The sequence below is a fragment of the Maylandia zebra genome, linkage group LG11 (genome assembly GCF_041146795.1).
Source record: "Maylandia zebra isolate NMK-2024a linkage group LG11, Mzebra_GT3a, whole genome shotgun sequence".
Taxonomy (NCBI): domain Eukaryota; kingdom Metazoa; phylum Chordata; class Actinopteri; order Cichliformes; family Cichlidae; genus Maylandia; species Maylandia zebra.
In genome coordinates this window covers 6384623-6409999 of record NC_135177.1, presented here as the reverse complement: position 1 = coordinate 6409999, position 25377 = coordinate 6384623, and the positions used below count along the sequence as shown (strand labels likewise).

The window sequence follows — 25377 nt, the reverse complement described above, 5'->3', positions numbered from 1 at the left end:
GTGATAGGATTTCTGGCTTTATTTTTACAGCCTTGAGACCATCAGTTTTTATGTGTTTGCACTGCCATAAATCAAATGACTCTATTCACTACTGGATATTCAATATGTTCTCCCATATTAGCTTGTCTTCATTGACACACTGTTAAACTCAGAATTAAGTTTAAAATCCAAGAACTACAAAGTTATGAATGATCAGACCTCATAGTATAATTATCCTATTGGAGCATTTCACTCTCAAAGTAAAGGCTTCCTTGTGATTCCTTAAGTTTCTAAAAGTAAAATGCCAGCCAGATTCCTCTGTTATCAAGCTCCTCTTCTGTTGAAACAGCTCTAAGTTTGGGTTTAGGAGAGAGACACTCTCTCCACTTTTAAGACTATGCTTAAACCTTCATTTTGTCTGGATCCAGCACATAGTTGGAACTGAATCAGATAAACCTGCAACGTCCCTCAATTAACATCCCTTCGTGCATTTAAATGCCACTACAGAATGTCATTAGCCTTTGTGTGCTGTTTCCTGTAGACTGTGTTTCGTCCTTCTTGTTGTGCTACACTCTCCGCTTTTCTTATCTAAAACTGATTTAATAAATACTCGGCCTTGGTACTGAGGCAGATACCAGAAATAGGTGCGTCTTGGACGCGTCCTCTGACGCGTAAAACTTAATCGTGGTTCCATTCGCTGCCTTCTACGCCACGACGTCATCATGAAGGGGCGGGAGCACGGCGTCGAGTGGGTAACCAAACAGCAGCAGGGGAGAAAGCCACCGGCGGATGCGCATCGTTCAGGTGAGATTCAGTGGAATATAATGATAATTACAATGAGGTGAAGGCATTGGCGCGCTCTTTGATTCCTCCTGGTTTGCAGGTAAACGGAAGGATTGTTTTATAAATATGAGAAAACTTAGACGCTTACGCTGATATGGTAGCTACGTAGCTAGTATTAGCTAGCAGTGGGCTGACGGTAATGTGTCGCTCGCTGTTAAACCCGCTTTCCATGTTTCACCACCTTATTGATTTGAATTAGAACAGGCAGTAGAGTAGTCTTCAATAGATTTTAATAATGTTACATTATTAGCCCGGTATTATTGCTCTTACGTGGCTGAAGGTAAAGCTGCTACACACATGGCAACGAAATCGTAACTCCTTCGCCCATGAAAACAGGATAATCAGGGAACCATCGAGCCACATTTTTAAGGCGACTGCTCGATATGTACTTTGACAGCTATACTACTGTCTTTCACTCAGGTCATATACATCATCCCGTTATCCAGCTGTAACTTACACGAGGATTGGGTCAGTTTACTACCTTTCAGTGACCTCTCACTGACCAGACATTTCGTGTGTTTGGTGGAGCTCCAGGTTGTGTAAAGCTGAGTGCAGAGACAAAGCTCGGTCATGCAGCTGGCCAGCTTTCACTTCTGAGGAGACGGCTGAAGAATCCTGTGGTGTCCGTAGAAGAACATCCACCATGTAGAGGATTCCTGAGTGCCGTCTGAATGTTTGATTAAAAACTCTTATGCCTCTTTTCCTCTAGTAATGTTGCAAACACGCTCAAAAGAACTGCGTTGATAGTTTTTGTGACAATTTATTTGCCCACATACCCAGTCACAGCAAACAAGAAAGTTCGGTTCAACCGACATTTCTTGTAACACAAGGGTTTGTCAAAAATCTGCAGTGTCATTCCAGGTGTAACACTGCACATGTGCAAAGCTCACATTTCATTGTTCAGTGATTAGTTGATAACACCAAATTGCGCATACACTAGGTTTTAATGGTTAGAAATGTAAAGGAAAATATCAAGGCTCCGGTAGTGATCTGATTTTTGGAGAAATAGAATTTTTAGTATATGTGTAATATTTTCTAATTGTTAGAGCTCAAAAAAGTTAATAACAAGCTGATATTGGCTATTTGCTGAGTTATCACTATTGGCATTTATGTAAGCTGATACATCAAATTTCATAAAGTAAATAAAGTAAAGTAAAGTAAATAAAGTAAATGCAATTTCATTGTTCTCTGACAATGACAATAAATAAATAAATACTAAAGAAGAGGAGATAGATGCTAGGGTTCTCACAATATTAGAATTTGAAACTTGATACTGATATCCAGGAAAATACTCAATATCAGTTTTGTAATGCATCCTGCAGCAGTAGAAGTCATGGTGAAGAAATCATAGTTTGAAAAAGTTAACTTGTAATTTTCCCAAATACAAGTTAATTTAACAAAATACGTATTTAAGATGATGTTTAGAGGTTCTGTTCATTCCACAAATTGTTTAGATCATGTCATGACGGATTGTGGGGGGGAAAAAAGTATTTCAGAGCTAAACAAAAGGGTAGAACCACCACAGTGCCTAGACATCTGAGATCATTTAATCATTGTAGCATTTTGGAAAACTTACAAATTAACTTTAAATAAGATGTGGTGTTAGTTTTATATAATAGCGAAATAAAAAAAACGAAGAAGATAAAAAAAACAAAAACAGTCACTGTGAAAGACTGAACCAGTCACTGCCTGCACTATAAAACTGACCTGACAGCTGGCGGCTAAATTTTTTGAGTTTTTGTTCTTTTTGTGTTTGTTTGTTTTTTTTAAACCTTCAGCTCGTGTACCTAATCTTTGAACCATCCTCACTTCTTAGCATGCGGTGACTAAGGCGGAGGCCTGAAGGCGCTGTGGGTCCATTGGTGGCAGTAGGAGCAGGAATCCAGCTTAGATGAAGGATGAAGAGCCCGGTGCACAGATGTAGGGATGTGGAGCATAACCGTGGACAGTCTGGGGCTGGGGGAGGAACCAGCTGCCTACAGGAGGAACAGCGCATCCCCATCTCCAAAGACGTCATCACTTCCTCCTCTGCCTCGGCCATGTGGTTCATCAGGGATGCCTGCGGCATTGTGTGTGCCATCATCACCTGGCTGCTGGTCTTGTACGCTGAGTTTGTGGTGTTGTTTGTGATGCTGTTGCCCTCCAAGAACCTGATGTACAGTATTGTGAACGGGACTCTGTTCAACACTCTGGCCTTCCTTGCCCTCGCCTCTCACCTCAGGGCCATGTGCACTGACCCTGTAAGTCAGGTTGCATTGGATTATTCATGCATACGAATTGTTTTAATTCTCAATGTCATGCTGACGCTTAATGCTCTTTAGCTTTATGAAGTTCTGATTAATGTAGCAGACATTTAATAAAATGACCATTATGGTGATTAATGAGCTGCACATATAACTGAGGTCATCTACTTTATGTACATGTTTCCTGCTAGGGGGCCGTGCCAAAAGGAAACGCCACCAAGGAATACATAGAAAGCCTTCAACTGAAACCAGGACAGGTGGTCTACAAATGTCCCAAGTGCTGCAGCATCAAGCCTGACCGAGCACACCACTGCAGGTAGGGCAAAAAGGATGCGAAATTCCCACTGCCGCATTTGACATTCACAAACTTAGTCCTATGCATCGCTTTAGTGCAGTAACGTCCCCAATTGTAACCTTTCATAAATCCTGAAACTGGTGCAATTCCCATTCTCGGAGGGAGTGACCGAGGTTACTTATTTCTAGCTGCAGCTTACAGATAGAGCCCAACCGATACAGGACTTTTGAGACAAATACCATTATTTGTTCATTTAAACATCTGATATCGGGTGATATTTTTTTCTTTCTTACCTATTAAGTATAAACAGATTTCCAGAACATTTGTTGTGTGTAGCTACTTATGATTCCTTACTAAGATAATATGACAGCGGATTCTAAAAATAGGTTTTATTGTCACATCAAGTTGGGGATTACTTGTTTACACTGTGCCACACTCTCCTCGGATCAGAGTCCCTCTGGTGGTCAAAGTATGCAACATCAGCCCTCTAACACAGATGAAGGGTGTTTTCCCTTCTATTGCTTACTTCTCATTTACTGGCTGCTATAAACACATACAAATGCAGACACTAAAATATTTGCCTATAATAAAAGTAGTGATATATTGGTCAGGCTCTATTTACATTTACCCTACATTTGGCCTGCAGGCCACATGCAGGCAAGTTTGAAAAGAGAACTAGTTGTAGAATACACTGTTGAATGTGTTTGGGTGTGATTGCTTTTAAAATGCAGATGTTGTGGTTTGTTTGTTTTTTAGAACCAATCCATAAAGCAACATGAGTGACTAAATAAAGTAACAGACAGTTACAATAAAAGCATATAAAAAACAGGGTGCTACCTTTGTGAGATTCTGTTGTAGTTTCAGAATGATGACATTTTCAGCCTGTTTGAAGGTTAAGAGTTTGTTTTTGGATTAAATTTAGAATTAGGTTTAGGTTCAGACGAAGGTTTGGCTTAACCTGATGGTTACAGTTAGGGAGCAGAGGTTACATTGTGAATGAATACGCTCACAAAGATAGCCAAATAAACATTTGTGTGTGTGTGTCCCTACCAGTCAAAAGTTTGCACACACCTTCTCATTTAATGGTTTTTCCTTATTTTTACTACTTTCTACATTGTAGATACAAACTGAAGATATCGACTTTAAGAAGCAAGATATCGCAGTTATGTAGCAAATAAAAATAATGTCTTATATTTTAGATTACTCAAAAGTAGCCACCTTTAGCTTTGTTGAGAGCGCTGCAAACCCCTGGCCTTCTCTCAGTGAGCTTCATGATGTAGTCACCTGAAATGGTTTTCACGTCACAGGTGTGCCTTAGCAGGCGTCATCTGTGGCGTTTCTTTCCTTCTTAATGGGGTTGGGACCATCAGTTTTGTTGTGCAGAAGTCAGGTTTGTACACAGCTGACAGCCCCATTTGACAGCTGTTAGAATTCATATTATGGCAAGAACCAATCGGCTAAGTAAAGAGAAGTAAGAATCTAACATTACTTTAAGAACTGAAGGTCAGTCAGTCCAGAAAACTGCTAAATCTTTGAATGTGTACCCAAAAACCATCAAGCGCCCCAGGAAGAGTGAGCTCTGCTGCTAAGTATAAATTCATCCGAGTCACCAGCCTCAGAAACCGCAAGTTAACAGCACCTCAGATTAGAGCCCAGATACATGCCACTCCGTTCCGGTTTGTGTTTAGTTGGACCATCATTTCTTTTTCAACAGTACAATGACCCCAAACACACATGGCCTGGCCTCCACAGTCACCTGACCTAAACCCAATCAAGATGGTTTGGGATGAGATGGACTGTAGAGTGAAGGCAAAAAAGACAAGTGCTCAATAACTCTGGGAACTCCTTCAAGACTGTTGGAAAACCATTTCAGGTGACTGCCTCATGAAACTCATCAAGAGAATGGCAAGAGTGTGCAAAGCAGTAATCAAAGCATAGGGTAGCTATTTTGAAAAATATAAAACATATTTTGAGTTATTTCACACTTTTTGTTTATTACATACTTCCATATGTGTTCATTTATAGTTTTGATGCCTTCAGTGAGAATCTACAATGTAAATAGTCATGAAAACAAAGAAAAACAATTAAAACAATTATTTAAAAAAAAAAAAACACTTTATCACATACCTAAAACAAAATCGTATTGAATGAAATACGACTTTGTATAAAGTACTTTTGCTATTGTGTTTGTAGTTGAATTCCCCTGCAATTTCAATTCTTCTTGTTCAATGAGAGAAATATAGGCTGTTTTGTGCTTGAACAAGTCTGTTGAAGTCAGGTTCAGTGTTTGGAAATGTGAAGGATAGTGGACAGGTGATGATCACTGAGATAAGCTCTGTATTTGCATTTGTTAAACCTCTTCACTGAGTTTGTTCACATATCAAAGTAGATCCAAAGAGAACCAACATCTTCTCTGTTTGCATATGAGCAAGAATGTTGCTCTCCAGTTGGCTTGAAAGAAACTGCAACTTTCAAATGAAGGCCTTTACCAGGCTTTATATTTTATGTGCATGTAGGCCCTTGCTTTTCGATTTGGTGTTTAGATCATGCATTAGCGTAGTGTAGTTCAGAATTTCTCTTCTATCTGCATCTCAGACCTCTAAAATATCTTTACCTTTCTTTCTCCAAAACTCTTAAATTTCTGCTCCCATGCTCTTTGTGGCGGAGGTGTGGTCCCTGGCTCAGCTGCAGGGGAGGGGTGGTGCAGTGAGATCACGGGGCAATGCCGTGGTGGTTTGTGACATAGGTGTGTGACGTTTTTAGTTAACGATCTCTCTCTCTCTCTCGGTGTGTGAATTTTAGTGAAACCGGGGCAGAGAGTGGAGAGGTCAGAATGCGGCTGAAAGCTGCACCTGTGGGTGCCGAGCCGAGGAAACAGACAGAGAGACTGTCAGTAGTGCGTGTCAGCAATAAAAGAGGAAATAAACCCAAACAGTGTGTCTACGTGTGGTCATTCTTCACACTCTTCATCACTTTGCCCTGTATGAGTCACTTGACAGCTCTGTGGTAGCCTATGTCACCATTTTCAATCAAACAGTGTGCAACTAATTGTGATTCAGTGTTCTCTCCCTGATTACATCATTAACAGGGTTAATTTTTAGCCCTGACTTTCACAGTATCTTCTGGTATATAATACACTGCAAAAATAACAATTTCAGTCACTTTGTCTTACATCTGCTTAAAAGCGCCCACATTTTTTTCTCTGTCAGATTTGGATAGTAATCACTTGTAACACCTGTTAGTTGGTAACATTTTAGTCCAGGCTTGATCAGGCTTGGCATGTCTTGAGCCACCCTCACATCTCTCCATCTTCTGATTTCCTCATACGGTTCCACAGTTCCTCTCTTGGCACCCTATCTTCTGCTTTCTCTAGTTTCACAAAGACACAGTGGAGGTCCTTCTGACTCTTTCTATACTTCTCCATCAGCACTCTCAAAGCAAACGTCACATCTGTAGTGCTCTTTTTCTTCATGAAGCCACACTGCCCCTCACTGATCCTCACCTCTCTTTTATCCTAGTTTCAACAACTGCTTTCACATAAGTTAATGGTTTGGTTCATCGTTGTACATGCATTTAAAATAAAAACAGCATTTCCCTTCAAAATAAAACCAATAAATTTATATTGTGTTTTCCCACAAAACTGCTAAAACCTAAGTCATTCTCAAATGGGAATCTTACCCGACAGCATTTGGTTGCTAGAATGCATCAAACTGCATGATATATACTTATTTAGGTTTGCATCCTAATTTCCCATTTACCTCATGTGAGCTGCATGTAGCCTTGGGGGTGTATATAGAAGGAATATACTAGTAAGAGAGAACAACCTTAGCTCAACTAAACAACTTCAAATTCAGTACTGCTCTTACTCAGTTTCCTGTCAGTACCAACTACTGAAGTGGATTCAGTGAATTCTTGTTGCGATAGGTGATGAACAAACACACATAGAATAGTATAGCTTATCGGGCCTTTATATTGTAATTGTGTTCATAGGCATGATTGTAGTCACAAAGCAGTAAAGCAACATATTAAATCTTCTCAGGAAATCCAGTAATGATTTCCAAACACTCGCTGTTTGCACAGAACACCCAGCTTTAGCACTAGCCTTACCACCAGCTTCCTGTTTGCTCAAATGCAGAGAATGTAAATCCTTAAACTTTAGTATTTGCATTAAAAACCTTCATTTTTTTCAGTTTATCCCATATTTCATGTTGTCTTTTAGTTTCTTTGTATATTGACAAAACGTTTTAATCCTGGTTTTCAGTTGAATTTCTTCTCTTACAGTGTTTGCAAACGCTGCATACGGAAGATGGACCACCACTGTCCCTGGGTCAACAACTGTGTTGGAGAGAACAACCAAAAGTACTTTGTGCTTTTCACAGTAAGTCCACTGTTAGTCTGTAAATTGACGAAAAAAACACCCTGAAGGTTACACCTGTCACATGATTTTCAATCATAAAGTCACCAGTTGTTGCTATAGAAATGGAGCCGTTTCTTGGTAAATGCCACTCTGTTTGTGGTTAGCCTGTGTTGTCAGTTCCTGCTCATTGTATCCACTTTCTCATTTTTCTTTTTTAACCCAGATGTACATTGCACTCACTTCTCTCCATGCTTTGGTCATGGTGGTCTTCCATTTCCTCTACTGCTTTGAAGATGATTGGACGAGTAAGTGCTTTTTCCTTTTTTTACAGTTCTCTTTAGCCTGCAAACACATAAAGAACAGAGCTCTAGATGTAAATAGACATCTTCCCTCAAACATGACAGTAAAGTAATTTGCTTGATTTTATATTTTGTATTTACATACATAACCATCTTACAATATTCTTCACATTAGTTTCCATTTCTTAAAGGACCATATATCTGTTCTTGTGTTTATCCCATCCTGTTTACATAAATGGGGGACAAACAAACAGAAACGCCTTCTACAGCCACGAAAATCATTGCAATTCAACTAAGGGGGGCACAGGCTGGCTCGTGTGGTCAGTAGATGAGCTACGCCAAATTCCCCTGATCTCAAACCAATCGAGCATCTATGGGATGTGCTTGAGAAACAAGTCTGATTCATGGAGGCCCCACCTCACATCTTGCAGAACAGATACCACAGCACATCTGTCGAGGGAACCTACACAATATTAGGCAGATGCTCATAATGTTGTGCCTGATCGGTATACATATATGATCTTCATCCACTTTCTATCGGTTATTCTATTCAGCGGTGCTGGGAGTCTGTAGCCTATCCTAGCCCACTGCATCTACATACAACACAAAATCAAAGTTGCACATTCTCCCTCTGGTCTATAGTGGTGTTTGTCCAGCTACATTTTTTTCCATGTGAATTGCCCAGTTTTGAAAATGTTGGCTTTTCTTAGTTTCCAAAGTTATGACCCAGGCACTGCAAAAAAAAAAAATCCACAACTTCTTATCCATAATCAAGGATTCTTATCTATAAACAAGGTTTATGGAATAACCGCGTCATGAGGAAAGAGGTCTTGTTGCTGAACTTTCAAATGATTTTTTTGGTGGGCTTTTAGTTTGTCAATGCAATTGCTATTTAGGTCCATAATATTAAAGAGAATGCAGGCATTTCTATTGGTGATAAAACCAAGCAACTGAAACCTAAACAATCTGGACATACATCAGACCACAGGCTAGAGGAAAGGATCATTTTGGGCCATCAGACAGATATTTATGTCCTGCCACTATAAGTGTCATTATATGGCAATGCTTGCAACTCCTTAGGACAAATGAAAATATGAAATATTGTTGACATGAGTACATCTTGTCTCTACTTCTTTGTTGTGACATTTATTTTCCTTCCAGTTACTGATGCCGTAACTTCCTGATCCCGTACAATAGTCTTTAAGAAGTTGACCTAAGCTCATACTCGCTGGCTTCAAAGCTTTGCATCGTCACTGTAGAGCTGCAGTTGGATGCAGTAGTTTTTTGATAGAAGTGCAGCAGTTCCTCTATGAATCTCTTCTTTGCCCTTTCACTTCCCTGTGTCCACCTCCCTCCCATTCCCCCAGAGTGCAGTACCTTCTCTCCTCCAGCAACAGTCATCCTCCTCATACTCCTGTGCTTTGAGGGCCTCCTCTTCCTCATCTTCACCTCTGTGATGTTCGGCACCCAAGTCCACTCCATCTGTACCGACGAGACCGTAAGTGACCCAGTTTACCATCCTGTTAACCACCTCCTTTTAACTCCTCTGTGCTTCAGGACTTCTCCCTGCTGCTGCAACTCTCAACTTCTTTTAACATGAATATCTTTAACGTCTCAAAACATCAGCTGACGTCTCTTACTCTGCAGCAGAACTTCAACCTTAAGTGCCTTAAAAGCAAATAATTTGAGTTACACCTACCATCATATCAGAAATTGCAGAGGTGGATCATAGACTTCTGTAGAGCCTGATTTGTTTTTGCAACCAAAGGAAGTCACCTCCTACTGGCTGTTTTTCCATCTTTTTTATGGCAGAGTGACAATAACAATGCCTCAACTCCAACCTGCCAATGTTTAATTCATACTGTCTTTTAAAGTATGAGGCAACTGTGGCTGTGACTGTTGCAGTATCAATCTGTAAATAGGACCTTTCCTCACACGAGACATTTAGACTCAGCAGGAAAAGTGCAGGTGTAACTCATAACAGCAATAATAGTAACATCTCAGTCCTTTCCAGACTTGTGGATTAATGTGATACAAAATCAAGCAATTCTGTACTCCTGTGCTTCTTTCTGTTGTGGAGATGTCTCATGTAACAAAAGGTTCATTAGCCTGATTTATCTATACATCCATCCTCATCCTTCTCCCAGTGTTACTACCCCAACTATATATAAGCTCTCTCTCTCTCTCTCACTTTGTCTTTGGTGAGCTAGTTAAACTGAATAAAGTCACAACTTTTCACAGGCAAATAGTGCACGTAGCTTTGTGTGCATTGGCTAGCTTTAATAAAGGAGACTAAAACACACATGCAAAAAAAAAAGTTTACCAGTTAAACTGCTGAGCAGAGTCCAGATTTTACACCTGCTCATTACCAGTAGTCTGCCCCCTGGTGGTGAGTCTAATGTGCTGTTCATGAAGGGCAGGCCTGTATGCAATTTTATAATAAAGGTCCGTTTGTCAGTGTATCAGCGAAAGAAGGAATCTCTGTCTTCTCAAGTTTGGAGCTGAAATAATCAAGCACACGGCGCCTGTGTGCATGGGAAGCATAGCTCACCAAACCAAACTCTCCCTGTTTTCAACTTCTTTTTGTCTGCAACTCCAGACCTTATTTATTATGAAGAGAGGGCTTTAGCATACACAGGGCTGTGCAACACACAAGGGAAGGGCACAACATCGGCTCTCCACTGTCCTAATTCAGCAGCGCCTGACGTGCAGCCCCCGATGATCTTATTTTTATCTTTCTAATACAGAAATGGGTATTTGGAGTTTGTGATTACTGTGATCGCTGGGCCGCAAAAGCACACCAACTGAAGTTTGGTTGTCTCTCGTTTTCAGGGCATAGAGCAATTGAAAAAGGAAGAGAGAAGATGGGCTAAAAAAACTAAGTGGATGAACATGAGGGCGGTATTCGGACACCCTTTCTCCATATTGTGGTTTAGCCCTTTCTCCACCCCCGACCACGGGAAGGCTGAGACCTACCAATATGTGGTGTGAAGGCTCAGCACAGGGAGTGATCAAAACCAAAGTGGGAAGGCCTGCACCCCCCCCCCCCCCCCCCCCCCCCCCCCACACACACACACACACACACACACACACACACACACACAGCTCAACGCGATTTACACTGTATATCCCACATTAGCAATGGACAGCTTTTCATGTGCTTTTTTTGTGTTGCCAACTAAGTGCTCTATACGTTTTATTTTTGTGTTGCCTTGAGTGAGTCGAGTTGCAGAGAAAAAGAAACACTTTACAGTCGTGTTTGCAAACACTGTGATGGATCTGTTTGTTTCTGACCTGCTTTCTTTCTCCTCTATCAGAAGCCCCTCTCTCTTCTTACTGTTTCCTTTTTGCTTCTCCCTAAAGGGTTAGTTCAGCTAAATTATAAAGAAAAAGCAGGTATTATGTATTTCCTGTAATTGCCAGCTAATTTCATTACAGTGAAAATAGGAAATGATGTATAAGGTAAACAAAAATGCTTCATAAACTGGCGAAGCACCGAGTTTTAGGACATTTTAAGGACTATTTTAGGGTAAAACTGGCTGGAAACTGCAGGTCTCCAGATTATATTAAAATCACACATCAGGGTTAGAGTTACTGTAATTCCACATTAGCTATTCTGATGCCAGTAGAGAGCTTGGTGGATTTTTTTAGATGAACTGACCCTTTAAATATTACTCAATGTCAGTGTGTTCCAGACATGGACTGGATAAAGCTTTTAAATGGGTCTACTCAGGAATGGATTGTCTGAACCATTCAGTAATCAGACCCACGCTCAGGCCGACCCTCTGTTATAGTGCTGTACATAGCACATCAACATCTTGCCTTTGTTACAGTGGGATTTTTCATAGTTACTGAAAAAAATCTCTCAAGAATCAAATGCAAAGAAAGTGAAAGCAAAACACAACAATTCTAAAAAAGAATTTACATTAGAATTGCATAGAGTGCTCCATTTGGTTATGATAATCTTCACCTTTGTTTCTGGGTTCAGACTTTTCCTCTTTGGTCTTTTTTTCAGCCCCAGTTCTGACACAAAGCTCTCGTGTGGGCTACTTACACTTAGATGAACATGTCAGTGGACTGAAAGTAAAACTCCATTAATTAGAGAATGGGCTATCCCTCAGTCTGTCCTAACTGAGATGTTATTATGACTGCTGTTGACATTAGAAGGTATTACCGCTTGTTGAATCTGTGCATCACTGACTGTTGTCTAAAAGTAGCTGACCAATGGGGACGCAGCACTGTAAGGCCAGCCATGAGAACTTCACAACGGTGGCGCTCTTGTAGTTTCTATGTATGTTCTACCTTTGAGTGTTTTTGCTCTTCTTTGATTCACTTTTTTCATTCTTGGGAGATTTTTTTTAAAATTTCATTAATAGGACAAAAGTTAATCCAAAGACTTTTGGTCTGTTATGTTTGTGATGAGAGTTCTAATTTTCCAAATGGATCCCTTTTCTTCCCTGTTAGCAGTGACTTTCAGATTGTCTCATTCTTACATTCAGGGTGGAGTTGAAAGCAGTTTTGAAAACAGAGCTCTGTTATCTCATCATGTAAAAACCTGCACATTACACTGCATTTAACCGTTTGGGTTCTCATTAATGTAAGACTACACGAGGCAAGGGATCGCAGTGGTACCAAAAAGCAGAGCTGATAGCCTGCTGTGACTAAAGGATAGCAGATGTACTGAATATTTAAAGTGGGCTTGTTATGCTCATTCCCAGCTCCACAGTTCCATTCTTGGTCTCTGTTTTCTTTCAACTGTGAATCATGCAAAGCTAAGCTAGTAATCTTTATTTATCCTGTGAGGGACCTTTGTGCTCATCTGAAACGAGGTGGTGTAGTTCCCTACCTTTGAGGCAGCCCTTTCTCAAAACCAACTATATTCTGATTGGCTGCCTCTTGTAAAAAGAATGTTTGAGTTGGATGGAGCTTCTGTGTCCACAGTCAGAGCCAGAGAGCCATGTTAGAGAGATCCTCTGTCTTTGACATCAAACAGAGGAAAGAGTAGAACAAACTGTTTGAAACTGAGTTTAGAGCAGTCTGAAGTCTCACCTCATTATTTGAAACTTATTTAATATAAGCACCCAGCATAATAACACAAAGTATGGCTCAAAATAAGGAAAAGCAAAACAAATTAGGTCTGATTTAGTAGCTGACCCTTGATCAGCTATTGAAAGTCCATTTTGGAGGATCTCTGTGATTAAACAAAAAAGACCAAAAAGTCACGCTGCAGCCTAATCATGTTTTCAGTGATTTTTAGCACCTACAACATTGTCCCTGTTTCCTCTCTGATACATGCTCAAGAAAAACAAAGCCTCTTGGAAGACAGAAATGCATCTTATTTTTGGCTAAAACAAACCAGGAGGTTTCTGTTTGTTCCAGCAAACAGATCCAGATTCTCAGTGTTTAAGCTGGCAGTCTGAGTTCTGCTAAAGGAAGGAAAGGGAAAGCCTTTCAAAGGTGACTGATGTCGACCTCAGCCTGTCTTTAAGCAGGAAAAACATGTGGGTTAGAATGATGCTGACAGTCTGTCAACATATGTTCATTCTGGATTTTGTTTTTTATGTTGTTGGGGTTTTTTTGTGTTATTTTTTTTATAAGAAAGGTTTAGCCTCCTACAGTAGCCTCCCACTAACACTCTGTTTGCATGAATACGTGCCAGTGAATCACAGCTCTAAGCCCATGTGGTGTTTTGATGTTGTGAGCGTGTGCCAAATTCAATAAAACCCACAATTCTGCGATTATTTGGGAACCCTTTGATATGAATTTGCTCTGAAGGGACACTGGCTTCAGTTTAAAATCCTCTTCGCTGCCGGAAATGTATAAAATCGTGTTCGGAGTTAAAGAGAAGACGTGGATTTAGAATATTCATTTCTGCACCATGCCAGCCTACAAAGCATTTAACCGAGGTATTAACATTCACTATCCAATTTAAAGTCGTTAAAAAAGAAGATTTAATTTCACTTTGTATTTCTTTGTATTTATCATTTGAGATTTTCTCCTGGGTGAACTGCTTTGTTCCAAAGTGTGCGGTTTTATTCTTCTATTCTTTGTTTACATGATATTGTGTGTATCCTTTGTTTTTGAATGCATGGTACAGCTGAAGGCTAGTTTAATTGTGTATGTGAAACACTGCTGGTATGATGAAGCAGCTGAGTGACGGCAGAGATTATTATTATTGTTTTGTTATTTTTACAGAAATTTTAATTCTTTCTAAATATTCTGAAGAGATTTCAGCACGTGCACAGAGAATAAAATCTTCTCAGATGCAATGCAACAACTGTGTTTGCTTCCTTTGTGGAGGTGCATTTATTTACTTTTGCCTGTCCCTTTATTTTATATTCAAATAGTAATACCGGAGCAGATGTGGGTTTTTTGTTGGGTTTTTTTCCTCCTTCTCCCCGTGCACACAGTTCTTATATGGCCCTCACATCCTGCATTTTCCCTCCGTCCTTGTCTTCCATTCTGCTCCCACGTCTGGGATCCTCCTCCCCCCGATACTGTGTCCTCTCCTCACTCATGCATTTTTGCTTTGGTTGATAACTCACTCTGCCGAAAGCTTTCCGAAGCAGACAGCCCTTTGTAATCTTGACTGAGGTAAGCTTGCGAACAGCAGTCACATTGGCCGTCCCCATCAAGCTTTGACATGTCACATGTATGCACGCTTCAATCAGAAGGCCGACGTGTGCTTTCAGTTCCTCCTTTGCTGTTTTACTTCAACCAAACGGTTTGAATGAATGAGTGAGTTCTGTCTGTGATGCATGTGCCATCTGTTTATTTTTGAAGTGCATGCCAGTCTTTTTGGACAGCAGCATGAAATGTTGGGCATGTTTCTTTAAAAACAAATTGAATAACATGGAACCTAAAGCATTTAGAGGACACTGTTAAAACTCATCAGAAGTCAAGTCATCTAACTTCTCAGTTAGTGTTAACTGTAACTTGTGGCCATGAAGCAACCTTTACACCAGTACACTAGAAGATGGCTGTAAAATCCACTGTTTGCACTGCATAAATATAAGTCCCAAAGTTGAAACTAATATTAGATTCAGCCGTCTGAGTTACCCAAATGGATCTTTGACTGTCACTAAAAATACTCTGTCAAGACTCAGGTTGTTTTTTTTTTTACATTTACATTTAAAACACAAAATTCCCGAAAACTACCTTCAGTGGCATGTACTTGAGTTTCTTAACTAAGCATAAAGACTATAAACAGGGCACCTGCTAGCCTAACCCCGTAAGCACTCTAAAGCTCACAGAACTACATGTTGCCCCAAAAAGTTGATTCTGTTCATTTGGATGGAGCGTTTTCAGTGGGAGAAACGCTTTGTCACTCATCCAAGTGACTTCTTTAATGTCAGCTGATTGCAGGTTTACTTCACCTTATAAAACAGTACCTTTGCACAATGACTGAAACCTCCACCGGCAGGAGTCAAGGAGGCAATTTACGACCATCTATGAATGGAGGAGGGGGCTTAACGGTACCTCCTGCCATGTTACAATGCTGTGATTGCAGCCATTCCCCAACTCTCTGTGAATGGTACTCATGACCATTGATCAATGGTTTTTGATCAGTGCTGATAACAAATTTGCATATTAATGATCAAAAAACTCAACTGCCCATTGTTCGCCATTCAGTCATTATGCACATGTACTAGGATGAAGCGTTTTCAGTGGGAGAAACGTTTCGTCCAGATGAACAGAAGCAACTTTTAAGGATTTCCTAACCTGGATGATTGAGCATGCATCCAGATGAGTACATGTTGCTTTAGGTTAATATCTTGGAACACAGTCCTTCTAAAATAACTTCTTACATTAGTTCTAGAAGTATCTGTCAGCGTTACTTTTTGCCATTATACATTAGAAATCAGAACTGTTGGCCATCTTGAAATGAACCCCAAAACTAACAAACTGGAGGGAAAAACAATCCTATCCCACCTTCTCAAAGTTCAGGGTGACCTCTTCAAGTGCCTTCTGTTTGGACAGCAGTCGTGAACCCCAAATATTGAGTCTACTTTAATGAATGGCAAACATTTTTGAAGCTGGAGCGTGCCTACTATCAGTCAACACCCACACATTGGACATCAAAGCCAGAATCGCATCCAAAAACTCAGACATTGCGTATTTATCAAGCAGGGCTTTAAAGACTCCTTAAAAATGACTGATTTAGCACTTCTAGAGAGGCTGACATGTTTTGAGTGGGAGCCAGGTGAAAGCATCATTACTGTTACTGGTGTTGTATTATAAGCTGCTTCCTGCATTAGCCTAAGCCTCAAGTTTGTGGTAGCTGGCACTTGGTTTGGATTAGGAAGTAACATTCAAAGGTCTGAGGATAAAAATAAACGGACAAATTATTACCAAGAGGGCATCCACTGAAGCCTCATTTACTTCAGCTGGACTTAAATGTGCTTTGAGACAGTCAGCCAGTCCAAATATGTCTCTGGTGCTTTGTTGTAGGAACAAAGACCTGTAAAAGTAATCACATTCCCATCAGCCTCAGCTGCAGTTCAGTTTAGGTGTTAATTAGCAACCATTTGAGCAGCTGGCTCCACTGCCAGTCCCGTTCTCTTTGCTTCCTGGCCAGTACACACAGGATAAATGGCAGCAATGACAAGTAAATGATTAAACCCTCAACCTGAAGACTTTTTATTTTATTTTTTTAAATAAGCTGGACATGTTTAAGTGTCTGAGGGACTAGCACAAAAAAGCAAAACCATCACATAGTAACATACTATCACCAGTTTTGTGTTGTGGATGTCATTGATGGTGCATGCAGGTGATCCCATGCAGTGCTTTTTTTTTTTTTTTTTTTTTTTTTTTGCGCTTTGTTTGTCTCTCTGCCCCTTCACCTCAGAACCTCACTGTTTTTTGTCTCCAGGGGATCGAGCGGCTGAAGGGGGAGACGGGGAAGTGGGGGAAAGTTCCGTGTTGGGAGGCCATGCAGATTGCATTCGGAGGCCCCTTCTCACTGTCCTGGTGCAGCCCTTTTTCAGGCTTGAGCTGCAAGAAGAGCCCTGAGCACCACGTCGCCATCCCCCAGGGAGAGATCATCGAGGAGGATGTCATAGAGATACCACTCAACTAGCGCCACCTGCTGGGGAAAGCATAAATTGCAGACAGGCAGGATTTCTTGACAAGCACAAAGATATTTTTGAAACTGGACTTTCTAAATGTTGAAAAACTGCCCAGAATTTATTTTAATTATGTATGCATTTCTTTATGTACAGGACTTTTTTCTGGATATATTTTACAGTTTCTGTTCCTACCTTCAGTGTAGCCATTTGATAGGTGTGCAGAGCACCCATTATCAAACTTTTGTATCTTAGCTTAATACTTGCACACATAACTGAAGGTCTAATGTGCATTTTAAGGATCTCATATTTCTCTACTAAATCTGCCAAACCTGCAGCATTTTCCTGAATTTGTCTCTAGGAAAACGCTGTGAGGACTCAAAGCTCAGTCAGCTCAGTGTTTGGAGAAGAGAATACTGTAAAGTGCCTCCCTGAGCTGCCTCAGAACACCACTAACAGCAGCTCTGCTCCAGCACTGTAGCACAAATGGTTCCTTTCAACCTTCTTGCCTTCCCCCCCAGATTTGAACAGCCAGTTTCACAGATAACGGTTAAGCCTAGAAATACAAACTCTCCATTTGGAAAAGGTTTTTAGTCTAAGATTAGGCTTGACCCATGTCTGAGAAACTAGTTCGAGCTCACCTCGTGCCTTATCTATCTTTACTGAGCAAATGTTTGAAACACTACATTGTTTTATTACTCATCTTGATTCCAGACTGTCTCAAGTTGCCATTTTCATATTTCTCGCTCCATTGCACATGTGGGAAAAGGGCAGTAGATGACTTCATATAGAGGATTTTTATTGTGTGTGTATGTAAGCTGGAGGATAAGGGCTTTAACTGCTAAATGGCTGCTGGACATTATGGGATCACTTATGTTTAATCATGTTTACATTGCTTTAATAATCTACTCATTGTGTGGGTTCCTTCCTTATATGAATGGTCATTCTTTTTTGTTTGTTTGTTTTAAATCTAGTGACAGATTATTTGTTTGTTTTTAGCAAATACATCTGCAGTGTTTGAATTGTACACCAAAAGCTACTGACAGTCCAGTTCAAAACTTAATAGGAACATTTTTTCATACAGCCTTATCATCTCATCTAATCGACTGCGAGAAAGGAAAAAAACATATTTATCAACGTGTCAGAGCACTCCTTACGTTGTGGTACATCTTATCTCCTGTTGTGTTTTTCTGCACTGATTCCATTCTGTTCCACTGTGACCACTTTCAGCTCTTCTGCTTCGATGCCTTTGATGATAGCCAACCACAGAAGACAAATACAGCTGTTGTGGTAGAAGTGTGTATCATAATTGGAGAAAACATTACACCTCATTTGCAGCTGAGGCACAGCTAAGTGGTCTGGAATAAATGGGTGTTCAGACAGAACAGCAGGCATGTTGTTTGTATCGTCCTGGGGGAAACACGGTGCCCTCCAAATTTTCATTCAATTTAATTTGAACAAAACACATCTGCACACCGGCGCTTGGCTTTATCGTTCAGTAGTTGTCACTGACCCATGTGGAGAGGGTTTATTTTAAATGTTTACCTCCAGCCTTTAATCATTACGCTTCTGCCGACTACTGCAGCTGGTCATTTGCATATCTTTGTGTGAGCTTTCTAGCTTTTGTGGGCATTGTAAGGTAACATATTCAGCTGCAACTAGTTTGAACTAGTCGACAAAAAACGCTTCCTCAATTTTCTGGGCGTGCAGTCTTCTCCGGTGCTATCCCTAAAAGTACCACAAGGTGGTGCCAAACTCAAATCAATTGACTTTCTAATCATTCTCAATTCTTTAGAGTAAATTTAGCATGGTTGTGAGATGGCTGTTCTTCTGCACAAAATGTGGTATTTAAGTGCCCTCATTTGTTCGACTTCCATTTTATTTATAAAAATATCCATTTCCACTCAGTATTCCAATGCAGAGCAAGTCACAGTGTGGTTTGTAATACATGCATCACACATTAAAAAAATCAACTTCCACACAGGTACAAAAAAAATAATAATATGAGGGTTTTTTGATTTTGTGCAAGTCCCAGGGAACCCCTCATAAAGAATCAGAATTCAGGTGAAAGTCCATAAAAAGGCAGTTGTTGTTCGTCTTATAGGAAGAACTCTTAAAAAGTATACATCAGTCAATTCTGCAGGCGGAGAACCTGACAGAACTGCTCTTTGCAGTCAACAGTTTTGAGGCTGCGCACTTGGAACAACTCCAACATGCATTACTTGTCCTTCTTGTCTGCTTCCTGTGGGTGTGTCTGAGGTGCTGAACCATGAAGCATCAGCAGTCCACACAGAGTGAGAGCGATGCCTGCCCACCACAGAGTTGCATGGCTCTCTCCAAAGAAGAGCCTCCCTAGCAGTCCCTGGACAGAAGAACACATTCACTATAAATATAAAACAGTAATCTGAATGTTGAATGCAAAGTCAAAATGTTTCCCTTTTGTTGTTATAGTGTTGTGAAAAATCAAATTAGTTCAGCATATGTAGAGAGCTTACAGAGGAAATGAAGTTGGATGCAGTGGTCGTGACAGTGGCCCTGGCTGTAGAGGTGGAATGGCGGAGTGCCTTGGAGAAGGTGGTCCACATGACTGCATTACAGGCGAATAGCAGGCCGCCGCACAGCAGCCGCAGGGGGATGTGGAGCTGTAGGCCAAGGTATAGCAAGACACACACGAAAACATAACTTTACCCTCTGCAGCAAAAATGTCACGGCTTGGCTAAATACCAGAACTGAGTGCAGATCCTTAGTTCAGATTCCTAAACAGTGTTTCTCCATTTCCAATTAAGCATGCCCAGGAAGAACATATACTTTTTACCTCACAGCCTAAACTTTGACAAACGTGCCTGGTTAATGACCAAAAACCTTAAACCACCACCACAGTTAGATACAGAAAAACAATCATACAGCTGTTACTAATCACATTAATTTTGACTATGTACCGGCACACGCCCTAATTAATGACAATACTAACACCTGTTTGGCTTATGTTTTACAGCTAGATGCTGTACATGTTACTGAGAACAAAACTATCAGCTTGCATCATTAATGAATTAATTTATTATTCATATTAATCGGCAACAGTTTGTGCTCGTCTCGTATTAACATTCATTTAAGTCAGAGCTAACCTTTAAGTACACAGTAATTAAATGTTTTAAGGTATTTTATGGAGGCTTTAAGAGGCTTCTGATCACTTGCATGAATATTACTCCTCCAAGTTCTACCGGTGTCACACCGGCTGGCTGCCATCTTTGTTGTAGCAGTAGTCGGAAACGAGAAAACTCTTTAATAAATTCAGTGGAAGAGGCATTATGATCAAGGGTGTGTGTGTGTGTGTGTGTGTGTGTGTGTGTGTGTGTGTGTGTGTGTGTGTGTGTGTGTAACCATGCCAAGGAAATTAGGTATTTGTAGAAATACAAAAACAAAGATGTCAGAGAGTCAGTGTCACCCAGTCACAGGCTGCGCTTCCACCAGGTGTTTGATTCCAGTCGCTCAGCCGCGTCTCACACATCTCTCTCAGGTAGCTCGCACCGAGCGACAGCTTAGCTGACAGAGAGGCAGTAGCTGCCAAAAAGCCCGCTAATAACGCATAAAAGGACGCTGAAAACATTCCCGAACTCGGCTGGTTGTTAGAGGGCTCCATGTTAATCCTTTCAGACCGCAGTCAAGCCTGAGTTAAAGGATGCGAACAGGCAGACGAAAATTTTCACAATAAAAGCTTGTATGGCAGCTTCCTCCATTCGTCACTACACAACAGGACACACAATACAAAGGCCTGGTTTTTCACTAATTTATTTATACAGTAAAGTACACTCTGTCGCTGTCATCCGAAAATCTTACATTTCTTGCAGGTATAGATTACGCATTAACATCATAATGGCTCCTCATATAAATGCTTGTCAGTTGTTACTTTGCTCAGTGGTGACCAAACAGCTTCAGTGGTGATGTCATCGGACTCCGCTAGGATTTATTTTAAATAGGTAAAGAAACTACTCTTCATGGATAATGTCATTATTCATGGAGACACAATTTTTGATTAAAACTACTTTGGTTTTATTGTGAAGCTTAAGTGCTTTTTCCATATCATGCCTTCGCCCTCTTGACTGTAGCTGCTTTGTTGTAATTGGTTGTTTCCTTTCCGGGAATCTGATGACGTAGTTAGCGTTCGAAAAAAATCGCGCGGCTCCGGGAGGGTTCTGATGATTTCGAGGCCAGCCACTTTGTGGGTTCCACCCTCAGTCTGTGCAGCTGGAAACTCGGACCCGCTTTGCTTCCAGATGAAGCATACCATCCTCACTGCCAAACGCAGGTGTGAGCCCCTTCACCAGCCTGCCTAACGTCTCAGAAAGTTCCTGAAGTGTGTCTTGGCTTTCAGTGGTACATATTCTGTCCATGAGTTGTTTGGTGAGGTTGACACATTTCTTCCTCAGATATGACTTGCTCACTCGCTTGCGTGGTGGACTGTCACAGTCAGAGGTCACTTGTGTGTCTGCAAAGAAAGTTACACTAAGACAAATTTGCACTCCCTAAAATTTGAGGTAACAGGTTAATGATTGTGCGGGTAAGACAGTAACTTTTATGAAGTTCTTCTCTCATGTTGCAGATAAACCTTACCCTTGCAGGTTACTGGCTCACTGACTACCTCCGTGCCCCACTCGTCCACTGAGTCTGGGGTCATGGAGCAACACGTGGCATCCAGGTTAAGAAGCGGGTGTTCCCTGTATTTCAGGGATAACTGCTGCCACGTCCAGCCAGGGACCTTCTGGAAGACTGCACAGAAATGTTTGCATGGCAACTTGTACCGCCTCCAGTCATCGCACTGACAGGAGGGCAAGCTGTCGTCTGACCCAAATGCCAGTTCATAAGACTGGTCCTCCTGTGTCTCGCTCTTCACTCTGAACACACCGTCGCCCAGCTTGACCACATGTCCCTCAGAGAGAGAGCTGTCCATGCAGCTCGTGATGTGTTGAATGACGTCTGCGGGTCTGTCCCACAGGAAAGGAGGGACACTGGAGTCACACTGTCCGTATGACCTCACATTAGCTTCAATGTACCTGAAAGAGAAACATTATTTTTGCTGACATGACATGCACACTGAAGACAAGCTTGTGCAAATGGAAAACTTACGTCCTCCGCAGTTCAGGGATGTACACATGTGTCACGATGTCCAGCATTTCAGATAAAGTCCGGTCCCTGTAGTCCTCCAGGTATTTGTGCTTGAACAATTTATTCTGGTGTTCAGTCTCATGGTTTGTGATGATAGCTATATTCAGTGTCTCTTCTTTGAAGGCAGACACCCATCTCTTAAACAAAGCAAGATATAGCGAGGGTTTGTTGTGGCGATAGAATTTCAGCTTTCAAATGTCTCTGTGCAGGAGCTGCTTTTTTCTCAGATGCTTACCTTTGCTTTGGACAACCACGTGTCTGAAAACCAGCTCTGAAACGCAGGATTTTGTTCCCAGGTGTGGCTGGCCATCAGGGCCTTCACTGCCTCCTCGTACTGCTCTGTAGTGAGTGAGCTGGCTATCGCTTTCAGCTTTGTAAGAGCATCTCCTTTGTCAGCCACTCGATGCTCCTTCTGTATCCATTCGTCCCATGCCTTCTCCCTGTGAAAGTCACTGAGCAGCGCTTTGGTGCCTGCACAGAGGTAGAAAGAGACTGAATAGAGAGCACACTGATATATAATCATAACACCAACATGTATAAAAAGAGTAAAGATCCACAGTGATCACTTTGTTTTCATTTTAGCTCACCGTACCTTCAAACACAGACTCAACAGCTTGGATTTCGGCAGCGTTGCAATCGACCATAAAGCTTGCTGGCCTCCAGTCTGCGTTCCAACACTTGAACACTTCCAGACCCTCTTTGATGGCTTCTGTTGTTTCTTCTTGGAGTACCATCACTCCCACAACGGAGTAGCACATGTTAGTGCGGACGCACAAGAAGCACAGGGGCAGAGGGTAGCGGATTGTTCTGTAGGCGGCATCGAACACGCAGACATCTGCCCCATACAGGCGCAGCAGCCTCATCTGCCACAACGTTTGATGGCAGAAGAGGAAGGAGGCGTCCTCTGTACGGAGGCGCAGATGGAACTTGTCCTCAGGTGTAGCAGCACACCATTCTTCAAACAAGCCCTGCAACAAATACAATCTTTTTTTCTTTTTTATACGGACTAGTCACATGCTGGTGTTTTACCCAAACAGGAATGATAAAGGCGCCGCTCACCTCCAGGTTCACCTGATCGATTCTGTGCCGAGCCTGGTCCTTCACCTTAGCCATTATATTTCGGAGGTCCTTCTCTGAGGGGTAGTACCGGCGCCTGGACGCAGGGGGTGGGCTAGCTCCCTTAAAAAGCTCGGCTGTTACAAACTGAGCAAGATGACGCTTCAGCTCGCTGACCTTCCTCACGCCCTGCTTTCTGAGCTCCACCACCTGCTGCTCCACTCTTGCGTCCACGGGCTCCTTTAAATATAGCACACTTGTAGTTTCACATGGAAACACAGATTTTTGTCCTTTGTGAGGAGACTGTTGTTCGTTACCATTTCTCCCATTGCGTGCCCAGCATGCGCACTTGGCTGTGTAACAACATAGCATGTTCCCCACACAACTGGATCTCTCTCCAAAGCCTCTTTCAGCATCTTGGAGACTGCCTTCTTACTCCTCTCCCTGTCTTCTTCCAACTAACATGCATGCAGATAGAAATCAGAGTGGTGATCATGGAGAGAAACATGTGCCGAAACAAAATGATTTAGTCTGAGTCCTAAACTCGTACTCCATGCCTTTCTCCTTTAAATTCAGCTGTCTTTGCTTAAAGGTCACATTCCTGTAGGAGAGCCAACATTTCCACTTACCTTGAATTTAGGGAATGTTGCGATCTTGCTGATTGATATGGCTGCTGGGCATCCCACCTTTTTACTAGACTGCGAGTTTGATTTGTTCCTAACTAAAGTGTGGTCAATCATCTGTGGATTATGGGAAAGAAATCAGTTAAATAATGCATTCAATAATTCATGTCAAGATTAGCTAACTTGAGCAGAACATCTAAGCATACTCAAATCAAACACTGAGAAACAGGTGGAGTCGTGCGCCTTTCTTAGTAGCTGTGGTTCACTGCTGTCCATTAGAAGTGAGCAGATTGATCCTAATATTGATAATATCCATGCCATCCAAGCCTTAAAATGACAGTAGTTGATCCAAAGTGCTTTAGAGACAGGCACATCCAAGGTCTCCAGAAAGCCCCAATTTCAAAATAAATGAAAAACTAAAAGGTGTGTTTTGTTGTGGAAAAGTAAAAACCACACTGACTTATAGGCCATTAAATCGTGTTCAGAAATTGGACATTAATGATGATTCGTCTGATAAATCATGACGCAATGCTCTCCACTACATAAGCTGCCTTTTCTAGGTTTAAAGTGTTGTCACTATTGGTCCTGTATTTACTTAGTATTGCATTGATACACAAATTTCAGTATCCCACAGCACTACTCCCAACTCGTCTACTCTGCGCGCTTTTTTCTCCAAGGCTGCAGCGTCATCGGTTGCCTAGCAGCGAAACAACCAATCCCTCGGCTCCTCGCATCACCAGCCAGCCTCTGTGTGTGTGTTGAACGCGCAGTGAAATCACCGTCTTTTTTGCCCTTTCCTCGGCATATCTCTGCTTCTGAGCTACGGCGAGGTCCTTGCCCTGATGGCAGACGAGCCTTTTAGAGCCCACAAACATAAATGGGACTCCGGTGAATTCAATGGCTGGCATCCCAGAGCCCCCAGCCCACTGCCAGTAGACGCGGTTTCCGGGCAAAGGATGCCAATCTGTGTGACAAATACAAGCACACGACCTGATAAGACCCCGGCGTTAACCGACACACTCACTACTGGACCATAGCAGGGAGCAGTGTTTACGGCTCTGCTGTCCAGCTAGCAGTCACTCTCCATTTCGTTACCTTTGTCATTATAATGGCGGCCCACGGAAAAGGTGATAAACTTAGTCTGAGACTCTTCCTCCAGTTCTTTAATAAAAGAGTCCAGATCGGCAGAGTTCTCAAACTGTCTCATGCTAATGCTTAACTTTTCATGCTCATACGGCTAACGGCGCTACGAGCAGTCACAGCGGAGAGTTTCCTTCTTCAAGTTAAATAGGGCGAGTTGCTGCTTTATGTGGAGGACATTCATCGGCTTAGTTTTTCTGCGATGTTTCGCTTTGAATCATCATTTAGCTTATCGTCCCTTGTGCAGATCCAATGTAGCACCAAGCAGCGCTATGGCATCAACGTTCCCAAATCCATCAATGACAGTAGCTCCT

At 41.7% G+C, this 25377-nt stretch overlaps 3 protein-coding genes across 7 annotated transcripts; 1 reads left to right on the top strand and 2 right to left on the bottom strand.

The window, feature by feature from the left end:
- Nucleotides 1-681: 681 nt before the first annotated feature.
- zdhhc3a (zDHHC palmitoyltransferase 3a) lies at nucleotides 682-18377 on the top strand. 3 transcript variants are annotated; one of them, XM_004560065.4, is made up of 7 exons: nucleotides 682-783; nucleotides 2639-3062; nucleotides 3257-3381; nucleotides 7642-7738; nucleotides 7941-8022; nucleotides 9384-9514; nucleotides 16889-18377. In XM_004560065.4, the coding sequence occupies exons 2-7, from the start codon at nucleotides 2721-2723 to the stop codon at nucleotides 17093-17095; spliced, it is 984 nt and encodes a 327-aa protein (XP_004560122.1). In that variant the 5' UTR covers nucleotides 682-783; nucleotides 2639-2720; the 3' UTR covers nucleotides 17096-18377. The 3 variants fall into 3 exon arrangements, with proteins under 3 accessions (XP_004560122.1, XP_004560123.1, XP_012776971.1); XM_004560066.3 differs by lacking the exon at nucleotides 16889-18377 and adding an exon at nucleotides 10849-11077; XM_012921517.4 differs by having other exon boundaries at nucleotides 709-783; nucleotides 2601-3062.
- Nucleotides 18378-18939: 562 nt separating this feature from the next.
- LOC111501021 (transmembrane protein 42) lies at nucleotides 18940-20797 on the bottom strand. Its single transcript, XM_023153876.3, has 3 exons — nucleotides 20527-20797; nucleotides 19577-19723; nucleotides 18940-19443 (listed from the first exon to the last, which is right to left on the bottom strand). Exons 1-3 carry the CDS (start codon nucleotides 20719-20721, stop codon nucleotides 19300-19302), a joined length of 486 nt encoding a protein of 161 aa, XP_023009644.1. The 5' UTR covers nucleotides 20722-20797; the 3' UTR covers nucleotides 18940-19299.
- On the bottom strand, nucleotides 20646-25158 carry si:dkey-31c13.1 (uncharacterized). Of its 3 annotated transcripts, XM_024804302.2 has the most exons (10): nucleotides 25019-25144; nucleotides 24703-24887; nucleotides 23930-24040; nucleotides 23618-23758; nucleotides 23304-23540; nucleotides 22837-23212; nucleotides 22480-22715; nucleotides 22206-22381; nucleotides 21693-22132; nucleotides 20646-21567 (listed from the first exon to the last, which is right to left on the bottom strand). In XM_024804302.2, exons 1-10 carry the CDS (start codon nucleotides 25128-25130, stop codon nucleotides 21314-21316), a joined length of 2268 nt encoding a protein of 755 aa, XP_024660070.1. In that variant the 5' UTR covers nucleotides 25131-25144; the 3' UTR covers nucleotides 20646-21313. The 3 variants fall into 3 exon arrangements, with proteins under 3 accessions (XP_024660070.1, XP_076745822.1, XP_024660071.1); XM_076889707.1 differs by lacking the exon at nucleotides 24703-24887 and having other exon boundaries at nucleotides 25019-25158; XM_024804303.2 differs by lacking the exon at nucleotides 25019-25144 and having other exon boundaries at nucleotides 24130-24830.
- Between the last annotated feature and the right edge of the window lie 219 nt (nucleotides 25159-25377).